The sequence below is a fragment of the Pipistrellus kuhlii genome, unplaced genomic scaffold (genome assembly GCF_014108245.1).
Source record: "Pipistrellus kuhlii isolate mPipKuh1 unplaced genomic scaffold, mPipKuh1.p scaffold_m20_p_16, whole genome shotgun sequence".
In the NCBI taxonomy this organism is placed as follows: domain Eukaryota; kingdom Metazoa; phylum Chordata; class Mammalia; order Chiroptera; family Vespertilionidae; genus Pipistrellus; species Pipistrellus kuhlii.
The window spans coordinates 2943640-2967965 of NW_023425471.1; the positions used below are offsets into that span (position 1 = coordinate 2943640).

General features: G+C 39.3%; 2 protein-coding genes across 2 annotated transcripts in view; one reads left to right on the forward strand and one right to left on the reverse strand.

Annotated features, from left to right (window-relative positions):
* The window catches only part of PIR (pirin), a 74681-nt gene extending 62904 nt beyond the window's left edge, over positions 1 to 11777 (reverse strand). The window contains exons 1-3 of the mRNA XM_036439535.2: positions 11603 to 11777; positions 10514 to 10653; positions 4860 to 4952 (exon numbers count right to left, since the gene is read on the reverse strand). Coding sequence (XP_036295428.1) covers positions 4860 to 4952; positions 10514 to 10609 — 189 coding nt within the window. The 5' untranslated portion in view covers positions 10610 to 10653; positions 11603 to 11777. The remainder of the gene's footprint in view (positions 1 to 4859; positions 4953 to 10513; positions 10654 to 11602) is intronic.
* A 5007-nt stretch (positions 11778 to 16784) lies between these two features.
* BMX (BMX non-receptor tyrosine kinase) overlaps positions 16785 to 24326 on the forward strand; it is a 46083-nt gene continuing 38541 nt past the window's right edge. Inside the window, exons 1-2 of the mRNA XM_036439530.2 lie at positions 16785 to 16956; positions 22975 to 23121. Coding sequence (XP_036295423.1) covers positions 16954 to 16956; positions 22975 to 23121 — 150 coding nt within the window. The 5' untranslated portion in view covers positions 16785 to 16953. The remainder of the gene's footprint in view (positions 16957 to 22974; positions 23122 to 24326) is intronic.

Genomic DNA, 24326 nt, shown 5'->3' on the forward strand with positions numbered 1-24326 from the left:
ACAGCATAATTTCATTTTTATTTTTAAAATTCTTCTCAGCTCTAATATTTTTTTTTATTCCAGCACAGCACTGACTCATGTATCAATAGTATGGCTATTTTAAGGAACATTGAACCTGGTAACACACCCATTATGTTAACATCCAGTGCATGTTTGTATTTCCCAGAAATCAGAAAATCGCTTCAACTCAGGGAGGCTTTTCTACCTCTGCATAATGAATTGTTATAAAGTTCATCCTTCTTTTGGTTTGATTTTATGCTATGTATCCAAAGGTTTACCTTTAGGGATATGCAAAACAAGCCTAATCCCTCCTAACACTATTGAAACTCCTGTCATTGAAAAGGGCCTGATTTCCTTGATATAAAAAGAGGTTCTATAAAATAATAATAATACCAGCATCCCAACAGAAAAACTAGGGCAAGGATATAATTATGTACGGTGAACAGATGCTTAAAAATGAAAAGTTAATCACTCAGATAAAAGAAATACAAATTAAAACTATCATGAGGCATTATTTTTCACTTGTCAAAATAGCAAAGATAAAGAGAAGGTCGGTGAATCTATTGTATTCGTGATATGGAGGGGGAAAAGGTACGCTCATACATCATTGCAGTAATGTCAACTGATACAACCTTCACATCAGATGTTTAATAAAGTTAGTAAAGGTTAGCTTTTTTAAGAATATTGGGAAAATGCTAAGATTATTATGTTAAGTTTTAAAAAGACACAAAACATATACAGAAAAAAGTACTAGAAGAAAATACATCAAAACAATAACAATATCTAATTCTGGATGGTAAGATAATTTAAGAAGTACTTCTAACTTTGTTCTTTGTACTAACTAGCATTATCAAAATTTATATCAAGCTTGTAAAAAATGCTCCAGGGATGTATAGAGCAAGAGCAGAGCATACTTGCTGGACGTCTCTGACAATCCAATATGTAGTCAGTGAGCCATGATAAAGACACAGTTATAACAAGTGCTGTGTCAAGACTGAGGTAATGAGCCCTAGCTGGTTTGGCTCAGTGGATAGAGCACATGTGTCAAACACAAGGCCCGCGGGCCAAATCCGTCCCGCCAGGCCTTGCAATGTGGCCCGCACCGCGCTGTCATCACTGCACTCCGCTGCGTTTCCATCACAATGACAGTTTATGACTGTTCAGTAAACCATTCGGCCCGTGATTTAGGCTGGATTTTAGATTTTGGCCCCTTCTCTGATTGAGTTCGACACCCCTAGGATAGAGCATCAGCCTGTGGACTGAAGGGTCCCAGCTTCAATTCTGGTCAAGGACATGTACCTTGATTGCAAGTTCCCCGGCCCTGTTCAGGGTGCATGCAGGAGGCAACCAATCGATGTGTCTCTCTCACATCAATGTATCTCTCTGTCTTTCCCTCTCCTTCTCTACAAAAATCAATGGAAAAATATCCTCAGGTGAGGATTAACAAAACAAAAACAAAAAAGACAGGTAATAGGGTGCAATGGGAATGCCCTTAGGGAGGTCCAGGAACACCCAAAACCACAAGTTTGGACACTTGGATAAGGACTCCACGAGGACACCAATATGAATGGGCCCTCCACCCTTTGTGGGCTATATGAACTCCAAGCTCCCACCACCCAATGCTTGAGCTTGGCCATACCATGGGTCATGGTCAGAGCCCTGCTCGCCATGGGAAGGGTGCTGCCACTGCAGCCACCTGGCTTGGGAATGACGCCCTCCTTTCCACCTGCAAATGCTGCCAATGATTGGGACTTTGCTCTGGACATTTGCTCTGCTCGCTTCTATCGCATAAGCTCCCCCTCTCCATGTGTAACCTGCATATGACTCTATTGGCTTATTGGTGTGTCTTCTCTAATAAACCTGGCATTGTGGAAAGACAAAACATGTGCAACTCCTTTTGAGGATGCTCCCTTGCTGAAGACAAAGGAGGTAATATCAGCCTACAAGTGGAACTGGTTTTAAATTGCATACTTTTAAAGTTTATATAAGACAAAGATGAGTCCTTGGCTTATCTACACTCCTGGAGGAAACTGATACAGTTGATTCTAGTTACTCTTAGTAGCAATATTCTATTAAAGGTGCCATGATCACTGAATTAGCCATGAACACTGAGCCACTGCTTCTAGGGAAACACAGGAATGTGATCCTGCAAGCTTCTGGCCACATTTTTATGAATTGACCAACACAGAACCTTGTTTTATATTTGTTTCCATTTCAAGACATTTTATTTAACATATGTTGTTGATTGGTTAATATTGAACTCACAGCCAATAGCACTATAATTCATGCCTGAAAGAAGGTTATGTAACACACGTATTTTCTCTATAAGGCACCTCACAGCCTTTTGCACTTAGGAACACCAGATAGTACTTCAGTTGGAGGCCATTTTAAACAGTGAATTCGCCAACAAAAAAAGCACTAACATGTAAAAAATGTGACATTAAATAGGCCTCAAGGACACCCTTTTACAGTGTGAGAGCTGAAACAGGAAGCAGAGCATCACCTTGTTCATCCTCAGCTGGGAACATGCACCTTGGGCCTGTCTGTGCACATCCATGAATCAAAAGTACTGATTTTGGGGTTACAAATAAATTTAGCAAGTAGATGATTCAGGAATACAGAATCCACAAAATAATGAGGATTGACTACAATTATGAATACATTTTTAACGTTACTCAAAAGAAAAGAGTCAAATACCAATAGCCTATGGCTGAACTTGAGTAGTTTAAGGTTGAGCACCTTACAACTAATAGCGGTCCCCCTTTTCATAGCAGAGAGGAAAGCAATATATTTTGTTCTTTTATATATTCTCTAGCGGCCCAGTGCACGATTATCTCAGCTGAAGCAATTTAGTCATCTTGGCATGGCCAAGAGAGGTGGCAATTAAGGCAATTCTTCAATTGCCACCTCCAATTCAAGATAGACAGGATATGATTAGGGTCACCATAGAGACCTAATATTCTAACGTGCATGAGCCCGGTAAAAATATAATGCTAAACGGGACCAAATGAAGGAGCAAGTGCATCTACTTGGGATTATCTGGAAAACCTGACGGAGAAAATAATATTTTAAAAGACCATGAACGATTAGCAAAATGGTAACTGGAGCAATAGGATGGAGTGGTGAGAATGTCTCCATACCATATGATTTGGAACTGGGTCAAAATTCAGCAGGATAGGTTAGATGAAAGGAATGAGAAAGAAATTGGAAAGCAAATGGCTAAATGACAAAAGGAGAACTGACTACTTTCATCATTCATACTATTTCCAGAATCTTCTTGGTTCATCCCTGTAATGGTGAACTGCTTACCTGTCCATCTTTTGCCTCTTTAACTAGACTGCATACTGGAGGCAATCGATGGTCAGGCCTCATTCTTTGCTAGCCTCCCTTTCTCTGTGTTCTCCCCACACTTCCCAACATACAAACACACACACTAGCATGCAAAAGATTGTTCAATACCAATGCCTGCTTGTCACCAGCTTTCAATGAATATTTACTCATTTAATAATTTGCTTGACAAACATACTAAATTTTTAACAAGCCCCGGTGTGTTCTCAAAATTACTGGTTTTTTTCTCAAGGATCAGATGGCTAAATTTTGTAACTATCCTGGTATTTTTCCAGAATTCTTACCTAATAAAAGAGAAACATGCAAATTAACCATCACTCTGCTATGCCCACAGCCAATCAGAGTGAGTATGCAAATTAACAAAAAGGGGATGTGGGTTAATTTGCATATGCAGGCCCTGAGCATTGTGAAGCCTGCTATGAGGGGGAGGGAAGAGGTGGAGGGAGCTACTGGAGTGGTGCTACAGGACAGAACCCAGGACATGCCAGCTCCCAGGTGGCCAGGGAGCAGGGACTTGCTGGCTCCCAGGCAGCTGGGAGGGAAGCCAGGGGCCTATTCTTATACGAATGTCATGCAATGGGCCTCTAGAATATGTATATGTGGGGAACAGGAATCTTTGAAAGTGCACAGTATTATATTACACATTTCTATTTCTATATCTAAAACTCAAAACAAATTTGCAGCAGAATCTCTATAAATTTTACAGTTAACTTTGTAAATGTATATGTATGTCCTTAAAATTCTAATTTTTAGGTTATGTTCTATTTTAACCACCTTAATTATATAAAATTCCTTAGAACTGAGATTAAATACTCATAGTGATCCTAGACTGTCTTTTGGGTTTAAAATGTTATATTACATGAGGTTATTTCTGAATAGCCTTGAAGAGAAACAAGTTTTAAATATAAAATTATTTTAATCATATCTTAACGTTTTTCTTCTACCTCCAATAAATTTTAATTGTATAAATATTTTAAGAGGTCAATTCTTGCCGAACTGGTTTGGCTCAGTGGATAGAGCGTCGGCCTGCGGACTGAATGGTCCCGGGTTCGATTCCGGTCAAAGGCATGTACCTTGGTTGTGGGCACATCCCCAGTAGGGGTTGTGCAAGAGGCAGCTGATCAATGATTCTCTCTCATTGATGTTTCTGACTCTCTGTCCCTCTCTCTTCCTCTCTGTAAAAAATCAATAAAATATATTTTTTTAAAAAGAAAAAAAAACGAAGTCAATTCTTGCTCTTTATTAACTGCTTGAATAGGAATGTCTCCAGTGGCACAAATGCAAAGAATGTTAAAAAAATAAACCAGTAAATTTACCCATTTGAGTATACTTCATGTAAAATAGATATTACAATTCTCTAATAGCCAGTCAATAGCCAGGAACTCATAAATTAATTTTTGCCAATACTCATTGCTTTGAAAGTTTAATTTATCATTAAAAATTATTAGTAAATTTAAAAACAGAGGCAAGTTTTAAAATAAACACTTTTGCAGTTAAATTGTTTTACTTACTGTTTCAAAACCTCGATGTGGGTGATCAGGAAATCCACCTGGTCTACCACCTTTAAATTCATCAAACAGTAAAAATGGATCCAGATTTTTTAACTGAAATAAAAATAAAGTTCAGCAGATTAGGCATGCCTTTTAAGCCATACTACTAGGGACTACATTCATGAACCAATCTAGCAAGAACATATTGAAAACCACACAGCCAGTGGGCAACTTACTGAAATGAAAAGAAATCCTTACACACACACACACACACACACACACACACACACTGATTAAGTTAGAATTGACATTTTATGAGAAGTGTGAAGAGTGGACAAACATTTCATAATCATCTAAGATCTAAATAGTCAAGCAGAAACTGATACAGCCTGTATCTTAAACAGATTCATAATCTCATTGGGGGACAGACTAGAAAGTCATTGATTGCACTGTGTTGATAGATGTTCTGGAGGAAGACACTTCATCGCACATGAGAGTGGAGAATGATCAGGGGAGATGTCACTTAAACTGAGTCTTGAAGTAAATGTAGCAGTTCAGTAAAAGGGGGAGAGGAAGACTATTCCAAGAAAAAGAGCAGACACAGCTTGGCAAGCTTGGAGAACTACAAGGAAATGACTCTATTGGGGCAAAAGATGCGCATAGAATTATGATGAGAGATCGGCTGAGGAGAGAGGTCAAACCTTAAAAAAGTTTGGGTTTTATCTTTAAGAGAATGGATTATAATCAGAGATTGAGATGATCAGACTTAGAAAAATCACTCTAGCACACATATGGAAGGTGGTTTAGAAAAGGAAGTGAAAGACCAAGAGTATTTAGAAAGTCACTCCAGGCAAGGACAAATGTCAGGCCTAAGACAATGCAGTGGTGATGGAGAATGGGAACAAGAAAGAGCATGAGACAATTCCCAAACTTCTAGCTATGGTGCCTGGGAGGATGGCAGGGCCATCCAGAAGCACAAGGAATATAGTAAAAGCAGTGATGCTGACTTCATTTTAATTCACATTGAATTTGTGATATCTGCAAATAAATGGAACTTTAAATATTTAATGTCCAATATATTGTGCAAAAGCTAGAGGGCAACTGAAGATAAATATCAAGTGAGAGATAAAAACAGATTGGAGTTGCTTTGCATCTAAGAACCAATTTGGGAAAATGCACATTTACATTTTGCATATTGCATTATGTCCAGTTATTTAGGTCTTTGAAAATATCTTTTAATAGGATTTATTATTTTCTCCACAAAGATTTTTGCATAAATTTTTTCTAGATAACGTCATTTTTAAAGGTATTATTGTCTTTTTAAATTGTATTTTTGAACAGTTTGCTTCTGGGGATTAGAAATGTGGATAGAAAGGCAATTTTGAACATTTCTATGCTCTTGTTAATTTTAACACTTTATCTGTAGTTTCTTTGCAAACATTCACAGAGTCAGTGTATTAATCAATAAGCTTTTGCCCAGAAGCTTACAAACAAAATTTTTACTTACATTAAAGCGGTAACAGGTTGCTAAGCTTAGCTGGCCTCTACATATCTCCTCATTCTGGGTCCCAAGCATTAACAGTGGTCACTATCTAGAAGATGCTTTTCTGATAGCCAAGGTCAAGAGCAAAAATGAGCCAGGCCAACGGTGCACAATCACATTAACACATCCTATTAGTCAAAGCATATGACATGGTCAAGGCCAAAGTCAGGGAGGGGAGAACTTAAACTCTCCATATGGGACTCGGGGCTAATGAAGCTAAAAGTGGTGGGAGGACATAATCCCATTACAGCAATGATTTTCAACAGTGTGGGGAAAGATTTAAAACATGCAATGCCTGACTACTCAGGGGCACTGTCCTCTTGTCCCTTAGATTGTCAAATTTAAAAATGACAACCTCCAACACAACAATAGCTATCAGGTGTGAATGAATCACAATTACGCCTATTTTTTTTGTCAGATCAGCAAAATATATATTTTGTCAGGTCAGCAAAAAAATATTTTTAAAATGTGCTACAGAAGTTTAATGATTATGTGTGCCATGAGATGAAAAAGGTTGAAAATTGCTGCATTATAAGGAGGGAGAAATTATTCCAATTAATACCCATCAGCAAATAACTTCCCCCCCCTCATTTTTAAATCTTTATACTTTCTATTCCTTTTTCTTCTTTTTGCAAGCTGGTATCTCTACAATAAAACTGAGTAGAAATGATGGTAATAGACATCCTTATCTTGTCCCTGATTTTACAGATAGTTTTCTAAAGTTTCACAGTAACCAGGTGGTTCAATGCAGGTTTTCTGTAGATCTCTTCGTAAGTTTGAGGAATTTTCCTTCTATTCCTTGTTTACTAATTTTTTAGCATAAATAGATATTGAATTTTATTGAATATTTTTAGTGCACTGATTGAAATGTTTTTTTTCAACTTTAATCTGTTAATGTTGATAAATTACAGAGATTTTCTAACATTACACTACATTTGCTTTCTTCATATAATCCAAACTTGGTGATGATATATTATGTTTATTATACATTGCTGTATTGGGTTGATTAATACTTTATGATTCTTGTAAAATATTTATAAATGTGATGTAATTATCCGTTCACATGCTGTCCTTGTTTGGTCTTAATATCAAGGTAACTTCATAAAGTGATTTGAGGATTCCTTGGAGCTTCATCTCCTGAAGAATTTGTGCATCATCGGAATTACCTGTACCTTAAATATTGGGTAAAATTTATCTATAAACTCATCTGGACCTGTTGTCTTTGTCTTAATCTTTAAAAAATATATATCGCTTCAATTACCCTAATGGCTATGAAACTGTTTTAGATTTTTTATTTCTCCTTTCTTTCTCATTGATTTTGTACACTATGAGTTTCTCTAACTTCCTATCAGTTCAGTTAATTATTTTTTTAACTTTATTTTCAATTATGATTTGCACTCAACATTATTTTATATTAGTTTCAGGAGTACAGCATGGCAGTTAGACAATCATATACGTTAAAAAGTGCTCTCCCTGGGCCCTAACCCGTTTGACTCAGTGGACTGAGCATCGGCCTGTAGAGTGAGGGATCCCAGGTTCGATTCCAGCCAAGGCCATTGGTTTCGGGCACATCCCCAGAGGGGAGTGTGCAGGAGGCAGCTGATCGATGTTTCTCTCCCATTGATGTTTCTCTCTATCCGTCTCCCTTCTTCTCTGAAAAAAAATAAAAGATATCTTTTTTAAAAAAAAAAAAAGTGCTCTTCCTGGTATTTCTAGCACCCTCCTGGGTCTGTACATATTTGTAGTATATTCCCTATGATGTACTTTACATCCCCAAGACTATTCTGTAACTACCAATCTGTACTTATCAATCCCTTCACCTTTTTAACCCAGCCCCCCAACCCTCTTCCCGCTAGCAACCATGAGTCTGTTTCTATTTTGTTTGTTCATTTATATTGCTCTTTATATTCCCCATATAAGTGAAATTGTATGGTATTAGTCCTTGTCTGGTTTATTTTGCTACCTAATTATTTTTATTTATTTGTTTATTTTAAGTTATCTACTCTGTCATGTTATTAGACATGAAAGTATCAAATGCATTCTTTGACTCTGTCTCTGGTTTTGACTCTTCTTTTTACTATCTATGGGTGCATACCACATGTGTAACATATATTGTACGTGTGCACACAAATACTACAATCTACTGAAAGGTTTTTTTTTGTTTTATTTTGTTTTATTTTATTTTATTTTATTTTATTGACATAAAAATGTATAGTCTACATAACCACCATGATGTAAGATATATGATTATATGTAAAATGTTGGGGTCTTTAAAGCAAAGGTTGTGAGCCAGGGACTCTTAACTGGGATAGAATTCAGGGTGGCTGTGAACTTGGCTGATGAAAAAAAGCACATCCTTATTTTCACTAACCTCTAACAAATTTTTTTTTCTTTTTTTGTAGTAAAATATACATAACATAAATTTTACCATTTTGACCATTTTTAGGTGTTAGTTCAGTGGCATTAAAAACACTGCCATTGGTGTGCAACAGTCAGCAGCATCCATCTCCAGACTGAAATTTGACAATTCCTTCAATTATGAATGTAGTAAAAGAATCACAGTAAAATATTAGTACCTGTGACTTTGTCACCAATACAAGTCAAAGCTATCTTCATAGCATATTATAGTTGTTGCAGGTACACTGAACTATTTTTCATGCTCTTCACAACTTTGAACGTAGGTAGTTATAACTGCCACCAAGTCTTCCTGCTTAATGTAAAACTATTAGATTAAAATTTGTTTTATAATATTTTGCTAACCACAAAGTTTTCCTTTGTAATCCTATGTGTTTTATGCATTTAAAAACAATATTCTGAGAAGAAATAGATAGGTTTCACCAAACCACCAAAAGGGGTTCACAAGTCAAAATCAATGTAGAAACCCTCAGCAGATGTGTTCCTGACAGATGGAGTAATTAAAGTATTAATTACCCTCAACAAATAATAATGGGTCTACTGATGGGTATCCAAATTCTTTACAACTGTCCTATTGGTAAAGTGGCCTAGTAGAATATGACACCACATTCACCTGCATCTCCCAACATCCACTGTGCATTTAATAATCCCTTAGGATAATCCTGTTTGTATCTATCTTTTGGAAAACAATATAGATGGACCTCAAAAGATATTCACAGTTAAGGAGAAAGCTAATGATAGAAAGAGTATGAGAATATTAGAGCAGATTTTAAAAGGGACAATCATTTCAAAATTAATCCATTGCCCTAAATAGGATGTAATATACAGTATGATGACTATAGTTAATATATTGTGTTGCATATTTAAAATTTGCTAAAAGATATCTTAAAAGTTCCCATCACAAGAATAAAATTGTAACTATGAATGGTGACAGATGATATCTAGATTTATTGTGGTAATCATTTCACTATACATACAAATATTGTATCATTATGTTGCACCTGAAACTAATACCTCAAAAACTTTTTGTTTTGTTTTTTTAATCTAGTAAGGTGCTGGGCACAGTACTCCCTGGGTTATAACCATCTTTAATGGGCATATAAGACTTTCTTTTCCACAAGTCCCATGTCTCCCATAATTTTCAAATGAAAGAGCTCTCTAATGTTGAAAAATATTTACATAACCTATAGTTACCTTCTCTGATAGCCCCTACTTACCTCCACCACCACAAAAGGACCACAGTTTTGGGTCCCAGGGGTCTCCCCATAACCCAAATCCCTGGCAATGGCTGACTGACCAAGGATATAGGCCTGACCCAAGCCAAGCCAATCAGGTTCTCTCTTAGGAATTTGAATTGAGACTCAGTTACTCCTTTGTACCTTTACTTATAGGCATGTAAAGTTGAGGGCATACAACGTGCATGTCTGCTGATAGGCATGCTGAGGCTGATGGGATGTGGGTGTGCAGACACAGGCAGAGACATTTCATGAAGCTCAGCTGCACCTTCTGCTCAGGACCTCTACTAGGTATATCCACAATACATATCTCCCCTTTTGGTTGGAGTTAGTCCGTGGGGGACCACAAATGCCAAATTTAGACTTGGCTCCTATGGCCCCACAGCTCATGTTGGTTTTGGGCCTGCTATTCCCAAGTTTGCCCTCAGTGTCCTACCAGTCCCTTCCTCAAAAAAGCACAGACAGCCACCAAACCAACATACCTCGGGTCTGCCGATGCTTCTGCGGACCCTTGCTCCAACCCCTTCTGACTGCTCCTGGCTGAGCACTGAGAGGGTGACTTTCTTGGAGGACACCATGTCGAAGTCCAAAAAGGATCTGTTCTGATGCTGAACTGTAGAGGCTGAAGGGCAAAAGGTGGGGGGAACAAAACAGAGTAGTCACTAAGTTGTAAGTCATAGCTAAGGACTACAAAAGAAAGGATATTAAAATCAATTGTGCCCAAAATACTAACTTATTGGTTGCTTCCTATGTACGACATGTGGATTAGGTGATTTAAACAGCTGTCATGATGGTGAACAAATGTGTTTGAATAGTTACTTGGTTCCCAGCTACTAATTACTTACTACTGTCATCTCATGTAGCCATCTTCTACAAGGTTTACCAATGTGGGCACTTTATCTGCTTTACCTCACTGAAGTTTCTCAGACTGCTCTCCCCTTTTCTCTCAGCCTGTGGGGTGGGGGGAGGAGAAAAGGGGAGAGCAGCTGAAGATCCTGGCAAACCAACTGATGCTTTAGGAGCATAAACCCTGGAGCCAGTCAGTCTGGGTTTGCATCCCAGCTTCCCCATGTACGATCTGTGTGGCCTGAGGCCAACTACTAAGTCTCTCCTTCCTCCGTTTTTCCATCTGTAAAACCGGAGTGATAAGGCTGCCTACCTCAACGGAGTGCAGTCAGTGCTCTCAGCACTCTACCTGGCAATGCCCTCCCCTGTTGGTCAAGAGGAGCAGGTAATCAATCAATATTTATTGGGTGCTGGACTGTCAGACACAGAAATAAGTTTCCAAGCTTCAAAGCTGCACAGAAAGAACAGTCATCACCTACAAGCCATTTGAAAGTATTTTGACCCTATCTGGACTATTTCTGGGTTCTTCCAGGCTCCTGCAATTCAGAAAGAAAAGCAGGCGACCATTTTCACCAGATTGCAAAGGACTATAAAGCTTTTCTAGTCACCTCCCTCTGAGACTTCCCTAGCCGTCAGAAGCGGGATGGGGAAGTGGGTGCTGATCCCTGTTGCCCTGCATCCCCCACGCGTCCCCCCACCCACCCAGTGAGCGCCCAGGTACTCACGTGGCAGTGTCTAGAGTCTGTGCAGCTATGTGGGCGCTGGCAGCGGACTGGAGCGCAGGGAGGAGGCGTGCTGGGCGCTGGGGAACCCGGCATCTCACCGTGACTCAGCACTTTGCCAGCTGCTGTTGGGAGGAGGCGGGAGGAGGGAAGCGGGAGTTCAAGGGTCTCACAGGGCCTGGGCAGGGGCAATACTCTTCATTGAAAAGTGGTCTTGTGGAGGCTCTTGCTCCGCCCCTCCCTCGCCCCCTTCCCCCTCCCCCCGCCAGCTCTGCTTCCCTTTGGCTTCTGTGCCCCTCCCGCCTGGGAGAGCTGCTCCCCTGAGCCAGGAAGGGGGGGGGGGGGGAAAGAGGGGAGGCCTCAGGGAGAGCACTGGACCTTCGGAGGAAAGTGTTGGACAGACAAGTGCCCTGATTATGGTGAAGGTCCCAGCTGGACTCAATAGGAAACCTGTCTTTACCTGGAGTCTGCTTGCCACACAACCCACAGAGCTTGACTCTCCAGGTGTGAAGCATGCTCCACCACTTGTTAGCCTTGTGACCTTTTGCGGGTGGCTCAGACCCTGTGTCTTTCATTGTAAAATGGGGATGGTAGTGATCATATAATAGAACCTCGCACAGTTGTGATGAAAATAAAATGAGCTTGGCAGGCCCCTAGCACTACACAATCGTTCCTTACATAAGTAAGTTGCCTGCTGTTTGCCATTTAGAATAGAGGTAGGCTGGGCATTGGAGAGTTTTCCCAGGGGAAGGTGGAGTTTCAGAAGCCAGGGAAGGAATCTAGTTAATTGCTAAGATTTTTTTTTTTAATCCATTGCTAGGATTCTTTTTCCCCCTTGATTTTTTTATTGACACTATTACAGATGTGACCAAACCCCTACCTTTGCCCGCCTCCACCCAGCCCTGAACCCCCTTTCCCTCTAGCCATCACCACACTGTTGTCTGTGTCTCTGAGCTATATAAATATGCTCTTTGCCTAATCCCTTCATCTTCTTTCATCCAGTCCCCCCCCACCACTCTGACATCTGCCAGTCTGTTTCATTTATTCATGACTCTGTTTCTATTTTGTTCATCAATTTATTTTGTTCATTAAATTATATTTATAAGTGAGATCACATTGCTAAGATTCTTAACCAGGGGTACTAGGTATGTTTCTGTCTTCCAATACCAGAAACGAGTGGCTGTTTCAATAAAACCTTAATTATGGATACTGAAATTTGAATTTCATATTATTTTCCCTTGTCACGAAATATTATTCCTCTTTTATTTTTTTATTTCCACAATTTTAAAAATGTAGAGACCATTCTTAGCTAACAGGCTAAGTGAAAACTAGACAGTGGGCCAGATGGGGCTGCAGTCCTGGTTTGTAGATCCTTGCTCTAATAGAGGTTAGTAGTGGAACAAGGACCTTCTCCTGAACTTCTTACCTTAGTGGGGTTCAAAACCCCTCCCCATCTTACTTAGATGATTCAAGCTAAATGAAATAATGCACATCAGCATTCAAAATGCCATGAAATGAAATATTATGCCTTATATAATAATTTCCTTACTTCTGCAACTGTCTCCAAATAATATAGAAGCATGGGTTCTCTGTCTGGCATTCTGCAATCTTTAGTAAATGCTCTGCCTTCCTTACAAAAAAAGTTCAGCATTTAACCAGTTGCCTGAGCCTGAAACACAAGTGTCCTCATTTTGTTCATCTTGAAATCCTACAAATTCTGCTCCCAATCTCTTAAATGCATACAGTCCTTCACAGTTTGACTGCCACCATCCATCTTCTCTATTAGCCACCACAGTCTTCCTGCCTTCAGGCCTACCACTGACCAATCCATTCTCCAAGTCGAAGGGAAATGGAATAACTGCCAAAACCTTCATTGTCCTCAAGAGAAAACCCTAGGATGTCATTAACCTGGCCTCACCTTCCACACTTGTTCAAGGCCTCACACACACACACACACACACACACACACACACAGAGAGAGAGAGAGAGAGAGAGAGAGAGAGAGAGAGACCCCTCTTTCTACTATACTGAGCTTCTTTTAGGTTTGGAATGTGCATTCCCTCTCTTATTGGCTTGCTGTAACTCTGTCTGGAACTTTCTCTCTACTGATCTAGCTTATCCCCATTCATCCTTCAGCTCTCAGTTGGGATATCACTCCCTGTGGGAAAACTTCCCTTTCTATCCCTTCAAATCCGGGTGAGATGTTTGACACAGTAATCATCACACTTACCAATTGTTAACCAGAGTCACTGTTTATCATCCTTTGGAAAGTTCTATTTTCCTCAGATCGCTCCAAGTATTTCCCATCAGACCTGACTTTCTGCAATGAGACCTTGACAGTCTCCCCATCACGGGTAGAGCTTACCTCTCTTCCTCTTGAGTCTAGACAGGGCTTGTAGCTGTATTACCAATGGAATATGGTGGAAGTGACACTGTGCCAATTCTGGGTGTGGTTCTAAAATGGCCTGGCAGCTTCTGCTTCCTGCCTCTTGGAAACCAGCTACCAGGTAAGAAGAGCAATGGCTCTGAGACTAGCATTCTAAGAGAAGCCCTTGACGCATGAAGGAGAGTCCTGGAGGAAGAAGTGCCATGTGAAGAAAGCGACAGAGGCCAAGGACACGAATGCCCAGATATATAGACAAAGAAACCCACTTGGAAGTGGGTCCACTTGCCCTAGCTGACCCAGCTGATGAAACAGGAATACCCAACTGTTCCTTCTCCACTTCCAGACCCACAGAATTGTGAGCAAATAAAAATGGTTATTTTAAGCCACCCAAGTCATTTGTTTCATGATAATTGGAAAATATGCTTTTATGTGACAGGAGAGATGAAGTGGACTTTCAAAGCTCTCTGGGCTAAAGTAAAACACTGATAAATATTTACCCTATTAGAAAGTAGAGATGTCTAATTAAATGTTATTACCAAGGCAACTAGCAATCCAGCAAGATCAACAATTATTTTTTAAATATATTTTTATTGATTTCAGAAAGGAAGAGAGAGGGAGAGAGAGATAGAAACATCAATGATAAGAGAGAATCATTGATCAGCTGCCTCTTGCACGCCTACCCCCCCCCCCCTTACTAGGAATGGAGCCCACAACCCAGGCATGTGCCCTGACTGGGAATCAAAGCATGACCTCCTGGTTCATAGATTGATGATCAACCACTGAGCAACATCGGCTGGGCAAGATAAAAAATTATTATACTAGACTTGAGAGATTAAATGTTGAATCTTACAGGCCATAGCATTAGCCTTGGAAGTTCATGTGTCTTGAAAGGCTCCTCTGTTATAAGTAGCATTTCCAGGGACAACTTCATAATTAAAGAAAACAGGAAAGAATGACTTCCCTGGACATTTTGCCCACTTCTATACTGGATGTGTGATACTCTTTGGGAGGTTTTCAGTTTATTACCTTTTAAAGCTGCCTCTGAGCCTCAGAATCCCCTCCACCGCCGAAACTATAACAGGAGTAAGAGCTTCTCTTTCTTCTCTTTGAGAATCCAGTGGCAGGTAGAAGTCAAGTCAAAGGGATGTATTGTCAGGCCTGAAAAGTCAAAAGACTTAAAGTGAGGAAAACAAAGTTAGGAGGGGACAAATGTTTATAAATAGAATATGGGGCTTGTCACATTTCACTATAGCAGGGCTCACTTTTGAGCTGAGAAATGTGACATAGAGCTTTAAACACTTTTCTCACTGTCATTTTCTACCCAGACAGAAATGTGGAGCAGGAAGCTGGATATATGAGTGGGTAAATAGACCATCGATGGTCTTGGGAACCCTGGGAAACAAAGAAAACTACATGCTGATATGACAATGAAGAGAGCTTTCCCTAAATAATTCCAAATAGCAGCATTATAATCTTTAAAGATACCTATATAATCAACATATTTTATTTGACCTTTTTTTCTCCTTACTCAAAAAATGTTTTTCTCTTCTATATGACTTATTAACTTTCTTCTCAAAGATCTATTTTATAGAAACATATGGACATCTTGTACATTTTATTATTTGCAACTTCTCCTTCAAGCAGTAAACTAAAAAATTCTTTCTTGCAGATTGATTAGGCTTTGGTGACACTGTAGCTACTGTTCATTAAATGAAAAATATCTCTGGACAGTTCCATAGTAGGGATACAAACTCACTGAACCCAGGAAATTAATTAGCTCTAAGTCTGGGACTGAATATTTTGTAAACATTACTTTATGAAGGCCATTAATGTGTTGGTGGTTGAGGACATCCAAATATATCCAGAAAAGATGGGGATACATGACTCCCACTTCTACTCTTGTGAGAGGCATCTGCATAGACCTGGTTTGTTCCATCGACCATGGTTCTGGCTCAGAAGCTGCATGTAATCATCTGTTGTACAAAACTCATAAATGCATTCCTGTCTTTCCCATGTGCTTTTGGCAGTATGCCAGGAAAGGATGGCTTAGGAGCCTTTCTTCTTGGCAACAGAAGTTTCCTAGAATTCATCACAAGCACAACACTCTCAGCCCTGAAAGGCCGATTCATCTGTGAACCAGGGAAATAGAGAAATTGAGGTGAATAACTCCCTTGATACTTATGTCAGTGACCATTATAACCTTTCTCATTTTTCAGCATTTATACGGGTGTGTCTTCTGGCCAAATGAAAACTGATTTCAAGATCATAGTATTGGAGCTAAAATAAAGGCTAATTTGAATTAATCACCTAGTTAATGTTCTGTACACTGTGGTGTTTTTGGATAAAATATACTGATGCCAGCAACTTACTTTGCACTAAAATTAACAATAGTAGTAGTAGTAATACCGATTAGGTGGGCAGATGGATGGATAGAGAGGTGCATAAATAGCTAGATGAAAAAGCACCTCCCTTTATCCAATGTTGAGTTGAAATTTTCATTGCTTATCCTCTGTACACTTTGGCGTTACCTCATGGCTTCCTGACTCATGTGAGAGAAGTCAGAGTCAGAGTGGGGTTTTGTAGAAATATTTTCTTGTCCTTTCCAGCCTCAAGTTCTATAAACAAAGGCAGGGTTATCACATGTACCCAAGAGCTGCCTGGGAAAAGCAGGAGCCTTGGTTATCAAAGTTGGAACCTTTAAGAAATATGCTTTTGTCTCCGTCTTTGTTGCATTCAATCAGATCAACAACTATTGGCTAAGTGTTGAGCGCGGTTTCCTGTGGGATTGTGTAAGGCCTTGCAGGACAATAAACCTTTCGGGGGCACTGAGTAATGTAGCCATTTCTGAGCGGGCAGCAGGGAAAATGTGAGACAATTCGCTGCTGCTGGAAGGAGGTCAGCTGAGGCTGTATTCCTGCAAGAGCAGATTGACTTCACTGCGGTGGACCGGGCATCAGAACAAGACAAAATGGTACGTTTAGTGGCAAGTAGCTATGCAATGTCATATCTTACAGGAACACAGGTTCAAATATATGTGCTGTAGAGCTTGAAGTTCACAAAATGTTGGGGGGGGGACCAACTTTAAAAAGTACAAAAATTAGGAATTTCAAATTGCTGGGGTTCCTCCGGGACTTTGGATGGGACTGTGTTATTCTCTCCTGTCTCCCACTCTTCCCCTCCTTCCCCTTCACCGGTTCAGAATCTTGCTCAGGGAAGCTGTCATTTTATGTGTATATCACCACTAGCTCCATTTGGCTTTCTGTTATGTCCTTTAATTTTTCTCCTCACTATTTTTTGGGCATTGCCTTTCCGTGATTTCATATTGGCTTCATAACTGCTTCTGAAAGGCAAAGAAATGCTATTCATTCATTCTTCTTTCTTTCTTTGTTTTTATGATTTTATTTCAGCTACAAATATTCGTTCTTAGGTTCCTGAAGTCTCCCTAAATTAGAGACTAAAGGGTATTTTAGATGGAGATAAAAAGATGTGAGGGAGGTGAATCCTAAGCTGATGAGGTGTACCTATATCTGTATAGCTTTGAACATTGTTGTGGACTGTGATGATTTCATTGGATTTAAAAAATAGTATGCTATAATGTGGTCTAGGGCAGTGCTTTTCAAAAATCTCCTATGTGCACAGGTCACCTGAGGGTCTCAGTAAAATTCATATTCTAATGCAGTAGGTCAGGGTTGGGAACTGAGACTCTGCATTTCTAAGAAGCTCTCAGGTGATGCTGACATTGCTAGCCCATGGAGTACATTTTCAGTAGCATCTTACATTGGTTTGTAAGAAATCTGGTGGCACAAATACAATCACTAAGGGGCTGGTGCAATCACTAAGGTCCAGTTCCAGGGCTGAAGGCTTGTAACATACCTGCAGAGCAGGTACTTATTGACCAGCGAATGCATGGGGACTCTTCCTGACTCCCTTTATCTCCTATCCCCAGGAGCTTGGTGGTAAGGGTATGAGGATCATTTTGTTTTCAACTTGGCTATGGACCTTCTAAAAATCTGCCTGTGGGGTGATGATGGGTTTCTGGAACATCTACTAGTGTGCTGGGCATCTTACCGACATTTTCTCTTGACTCCTCCTACCCCTGTGAGGTGGTTATTTTTTTTTCCACTCCCTTTAAGAAGGGGAAGCTGAGGTTTAGCAGGGTTTAGTAACATGCCAGGTTGCAAGGAGACAGAGCAGGGATTTGAACCCACCAGAGCTAGATGCTATTGCACATACCAACCTGTATTCCCTCAGCAGTGCTATGTGTTAAACTAATTCAGCATAAAGTATTAGGACGTAGATCTATCACATTTTGGTTTTCTGGTAAGTAATGTCCCCAGAACAGTGCCCTGGCAAAGGGAAGGGAGCAGAAGGAAAGAGGTGGCTGAAAAGTAGGAAGGGCTTAGACACCAAATATGAATTTCACATGTAATGCAAATTTTAGCTCCAACAAAAATGGCATTGGACTTCTCACCTTCTTTGTGCAAAAATGAACTTCTTAAAATATCTGGTTTCATAACTTCATTTTGGAGCAATTAAGGGATGATGTTTCAAAATGCTGATAACTTGCATGTCAATGTTAAAGGATTTCTGTCTATATTGTGCCAAGACACTTGTAGCTCTCTCTCTCCTACATAACATCATGTGAAAGTGTGATTTGGCAGGTTCAGTGGAGCTGGTATTTGTCTTTAGCCAGCATCTTAAAAGCTATCCTTTGAACCAACTCACCTGATTCTCAGTTCAGCTTTTTGTTCCTGTTTAATTTACCATCATATTTTGTTCAGTTATTAAGCAGGAAAGTAAGCAGGCCTGGCCTGGGGCAAATATTTGAGGATAAGTTTGTCACAGGGTTCTAAATTTCCCATGACTTCTTGGTTAAACCACTGAGCCTTGGCAGCCAGGCTGAAAGCATCTTTTTAAAGTGCTTTAAGTAGTGCCTGCCACATGGTGAGTCCTCCTTTAGCTAGGATTATTATTACAATCATGCATATCCCTCAAGGTCCAATTTTAATGTTCTCTGTTCCATAACATCTTTCTTGATTATCTTAAGGAAAAATTTTCCCCTTTCTTGAGCCTTACATAGCAAAGACAACAGACTCCACTCTAGCACGTGAGTTATTTCCTTCCACCTTCTTTCTAAATCATGATTTGATGCCGAAAGTGTGCCTAGTATTTTCACATAAGATTTCTCATTTATGTTAAATAAAGTGAAAGAGCTGTTGCCCATCTCATTTTACAGATCAGAAAACTGACATCTGTAGCTAGCAAGAAAGAGGCTTTGTCAGGGTGACACAGCTCACAAATGGCAGTACTATCATCTCTTCCAAGCCTTCCGAGTCTACCACCCCATAGCAACTTTGCATCTTAACCATCTGTGAAACCTAGCTCTCAAACCTGTTCATTGTCACTCCAAGCACACTGGACGCTCAAATTTAAGTGTGCTGAATAGACCTACAGAGTTGAGCTCCTTACTCTCATGATATCATTTCCTCATAAATTCTTAATAACTCTAGTGATTCCAAGTCATGTAAATTCAGCATGCATCTTTATGTATGTTATAGGGTACATAATCGTTGCTGGCTTTCTTATAGAAAATACTATATTGATTTCTGTTAAGTTTTTTTTTTTAAATGTTGCCATCCTCCCTGCACTTTAATCTCTTTCTAGTTTCATGTGCTTATGGAAATAAGCTTGGGCTATTTGGCAGGCAAATTGACATGTCTATTTTATGTAGCTGGTAATATGGTTCCAGCCAAATCCTACCAGCTCCTCTATGGAAATAGATTTCTGGTTAATACAGACTAGCTTTAAGATCTAATCTTATTTTGAAAGGTTTTTTTGTTTTGTTTTTTACCTTCCCAACTGAATTTCCTTTAAGTAAGGATACACGGAGCCATATTTGTAAGTCTTTGGACAGGCATTTGAGTCAACAATGATACCTGAGCCCTGTTGACTTATTGTCCTAATGCAAGTCAACAGAGATTGCATTTCTAAAAATTAGTCATCACTCATTATCACCTCCTAAAACACGGGAGACTGGAGAAATGTCAATTTAAAATTTAGGCTAATAGAGAAGAACAGAGAAATACAAGAAAGAGACAAAAGCAAATAGAAGAAGAAAGGTAGGTCCAAACTTGAACAGGAACCAGGTATTGTCTTAGAGGAAACTGACCTAGAGATGACAAAAGTACGAGCCACCTAAACAGGATTCTTCAAGGTTTTGGGGAAGAATGAGAGTCTAGTTTCAGGAATGGAATTTTGAAGGACTTCAAAGTCATGAGGCTCCAAGTGCTTGTTACTTGCGGACAGGTTACAGATCCATATATAAGTATACAGTATGTGAACTCATGGGGTTTTTCATCCTTCCTTCCCCAAGGACATGTTTATTGAGTTCCTTTTAAATAGAGGGAAGGAGAGAGAGAGAGAGAGAAAGAGAGAGAGAGAGAGAGAGAGAGAGAGAGAGAGAGAGAGAGAGAGAGAGAGAGAGAGAGAGAACATCAACTGTTTGCTTCCTGAACAAGCCCCAACCAGGGATCAAACCCAAAACCTAGGTATGTGCCCTGACTGGGAATCTTACCTTTTTGGTGCATGGGATAATGCTCCAACCAACTGAGCCACAGGCCAGGGTGTGAACTCATTTGTAAAAAAACAAACACATGTGTGTATATACTTGAAAAAAAACTAAAGGTATGTTTACCAAAATGTTGATATTTTTTTTTCCTTTTGCTTGTCTGTAGTTCTCGGCTTTGCAGAACAAACATATATCACACCATTTTAAAAATGAAAGCCAAAACAAATTCACAAAGGGTAGAGTTTTAGGATGAACAATTTTGTTGAAACCTGACCAATTCTATTGCTTTAGACAAAACAGCATGTATAAATCCTTGGAGATTAGAGAATGTGTTGTGGACTTGGTACTTTCCTTTCTACTCAGTGTTCTTCCCTTCAATAGACAGAAGCAACTTTGTGAATTCCATTTGTCAGTGATTTCTGTGACTCACAATATTACTTTTTTTTAGGTAAAATTCCCCCCAACACTATCTTTTCCCCCTACACTATCTTTAATGTGATGAATGTGAAAGATCTATGAACAAAAAAGTGTATCTTCATGCAGTACTGGGAAAGACTGAGTACTACTTTGGACACTGGGATTTACATTTTCAAATCAGTGTTCTTACTGTTACAAATTGATTCAGCATCTAAAATTTTTGAAAAGTAACCTTTCTATTCTACTAACCAGACCTAATTAGCCAGCACTTTGCTTTGAGGAGTAATGTATTAGCTGCGAATATAAAAGATAATTGACAAGAATTTTCACAGTTTTCTCTTTTTGCATTTAGTCAATTTTCAAATGTAAAAGGCAAAGTTGCCCCACAAGATGCCGAAAAGGGGACTTTAACTCACAAAAAGTAGGCCCTCCCTCCACATTTTTAACAAGTCTTCTAGCAAATTCTCTTTTGGACAGGGACTCTGGGTGTAGAAAATCATCTTATCTGAACAGGCATATGTGTAGAGTTTCTAATAGAGACAAAGGCGAAAAGTAGATGTGGCATGGTACATGTCAGGACAGAAACTGGCTGGGCCTGACCATGGTTTGTTCAATGCCAAGTTGTGTTTCTTAGTCTCCCATTCTTCCCACTTCCCATCGTGGACACACCATATTCCTGGGCCAGTTAGAAGTTCCCATTGGTGACTGGACAGGTTCACTTGGCATCTGCCTCCATCCAGACAAAGCAATGCCCATGTGGGTGCTTCCTGATCCAGAGTGATAAATAGAATGCAAATATCTTCTAATACATGACCAGAGGGGATATGAGGGGTGGGGCCTCAGAGCTGTAACATTTTGCTTAGAGCTTCAGAGTTAAAGTTAAAGCACACTTCAAGGCTCTCCAACATAAGGTGAGTAAAGTTAATTACCTTCAGATTGTCAATAAAAAAATAAAGATGGTAACTAGTGGACATATGACTGCTAATAATGATGTGATTTCACAAAGCAAAGAACACAAGAAAGTTTCTCTTGTGCTCTACTGCTGACCAGTACTTTTCATGATCAGATTAATAAATTTATTTCCTGGAAATATTTATGTTTTACATGGTTTGGGAAGAAAAATGGTGTTTTTCGTTAATAAAGTACAATTTTTTCGTTTTTAAAATCTCTTTTGATATAATGTTAAGTGTTTTATTCTCAGAAATATTGAAAAGTAAACCCATGTCCTTGGTATTAAAGATTTGATCACGATCAGGGTCTGTGGGTGTTATTTAAAATGATGTCAGAGTTTCACAGTACTTTGGATAATTTAGTCAAACAACTGGTCACTTTAATGGAGAGAAATTTCAGTTGATCAATTACTTCAGATATAGTGAGCTGTGTGGAGTTCCAATTTTTAAAAGTTTGATTCTATACAATTCAATTCAACAAATGCCTATAGAATGCTCAAGAAATAAGAATATTTTAAAATATATTTTTATGGATTTCAGTGAGGGAGGGAGAGAGGGAGAGAGAGAGAGAGAGAGAGAGAGAGAGAGAGAGAGAGAGAGAGAGAGATATCAGTGATGAGCGAGAATCACTAATCAGCTGCCTCCCTCAACCTGGGCATATACCCTGACCGGGAATGGAACCATAACCTGCTGTTCCATAGGTTGACACTCAGTCACTGAGCCATGCTGACTGGGCAAGAAATAAGGAGAATTTTTATGAGGTGATCTGGAGGATAGTGTGAAGATGGTGAATGTATGATCTAGAGTAAGATGAGTAAAATGCGATAAAAATTAAGCATATTTATGAAAGTGAAAGCCAAACCAGTAGGAAAAATGTGCAGGTGTGTGTTTAGTTAAGAGCCTGCTTAGCTACTTTTCCTCTATAAATTTAAATCTAACTTTAAAAATTGTATCATTTCTAGTATCTTTGAATGAAATAGTGGAATAAAAATTATGAAAGTAAAAGAGAATCTAGGTACATGATGCAAATACTCATTTTAATTATTTTATTTAGGACGATAGTATGGAGACAAAATCCATTCTAGAAGAACTTCTTCTCAAAAGATCACAGCAAAAGAAGAAAATGTCACCAAATAATTACAAGGAGCGGCTTTTTGTTTTGACCAAAACAAACCTCTCCTATTATGAATACGACAAAATGGTGAGATCCTATTTATTTCATTGCTATTAGACTATTTATTTTTCTTAAGGCTCCACAAAGTACTTAATTATAATGAAACAATATCAGGTTTCTTAGCTTACACAGTTAAGATAAACTTTCACTCAATTATCACATTTGTCTTTTCTTAACTAAGGTGTAATTAATTCAAGAAAAAAGGATTTTAAAACTGGCTAACTTTTGGGGGTAAGAGGGAGAGCTCAACCAAGGGACTGGTATGCATGCATACAACCCTAACCAATGGACACAGACACCAGGGGTGAGGGCATGACTGGGGGGATAAGGATACATATGTAACACCTTAATCAATAAAGAAGAAAAGGAAGTCATAGAGAGACAGAGAAGCCTTTAAAGTAGGGGTGTCGAACTCAATCAGAGAAGGGGCCAAAATCTAAAATCCAGCCTAAATCGCGGGCCGAATGGTTTACTGAACAGTCATAAACTGTCATTGTGATGGAAACGCAGCGGAGTGCAGTGATGACAGCGCAGTGCGGGCCACATTGCAAGGCCTGGCGGGACGGATTTGGCCCGAGGGCCTTGTGTTTGACACATGTGCTTTAAAGCAACGAACCTTTTATTTGTTTTCTGTAAAACAAACACACACACACATACAAAAAAAAATGGCTAACTTTATAAAGACAAATTGCAAATCAGTGTTTATCAACTGAGGGTGATTTTGTCCCCCAGGGGACATTTAACAATGGTTGGGGACATTTTTGGTTGCCATAATTGGTGGGAATAGTGTGCTACTGACTTTCACTGGGTAAAGCCCAGGGATGCTGCTAAATATTTTATAATGCACTGGACAGCCTCCACCACAAAGAATTATCTGGCCTTAAATAGTGCTGAAAGTGAAAGATCCTATGTAACACAATGCTGAAAATCAGGCTATTTCTGTAAAGTAGAAAAACTGAAATACTGTAATAAAATTGAAACAAAATGAAGATGCTTTGTGGAGTTAAATATTTTTATTATTTTGTTTATTTATCTATATTTATATTTTATCCTATATTTATTTATCTTTATTGCTGGAAGTATTACAGAAGTCCCTCTTTTCCCCCATTAACCTCTTCCAGCACGCTCCTACCCCCCCTCCTCCAGGCCCTCACCACCCCATTGTCTGTGTCCACTGGTTATGCATATATGCATATGAGTTCATTGGTTGATCTCTTCCCAGCCACCCTCCC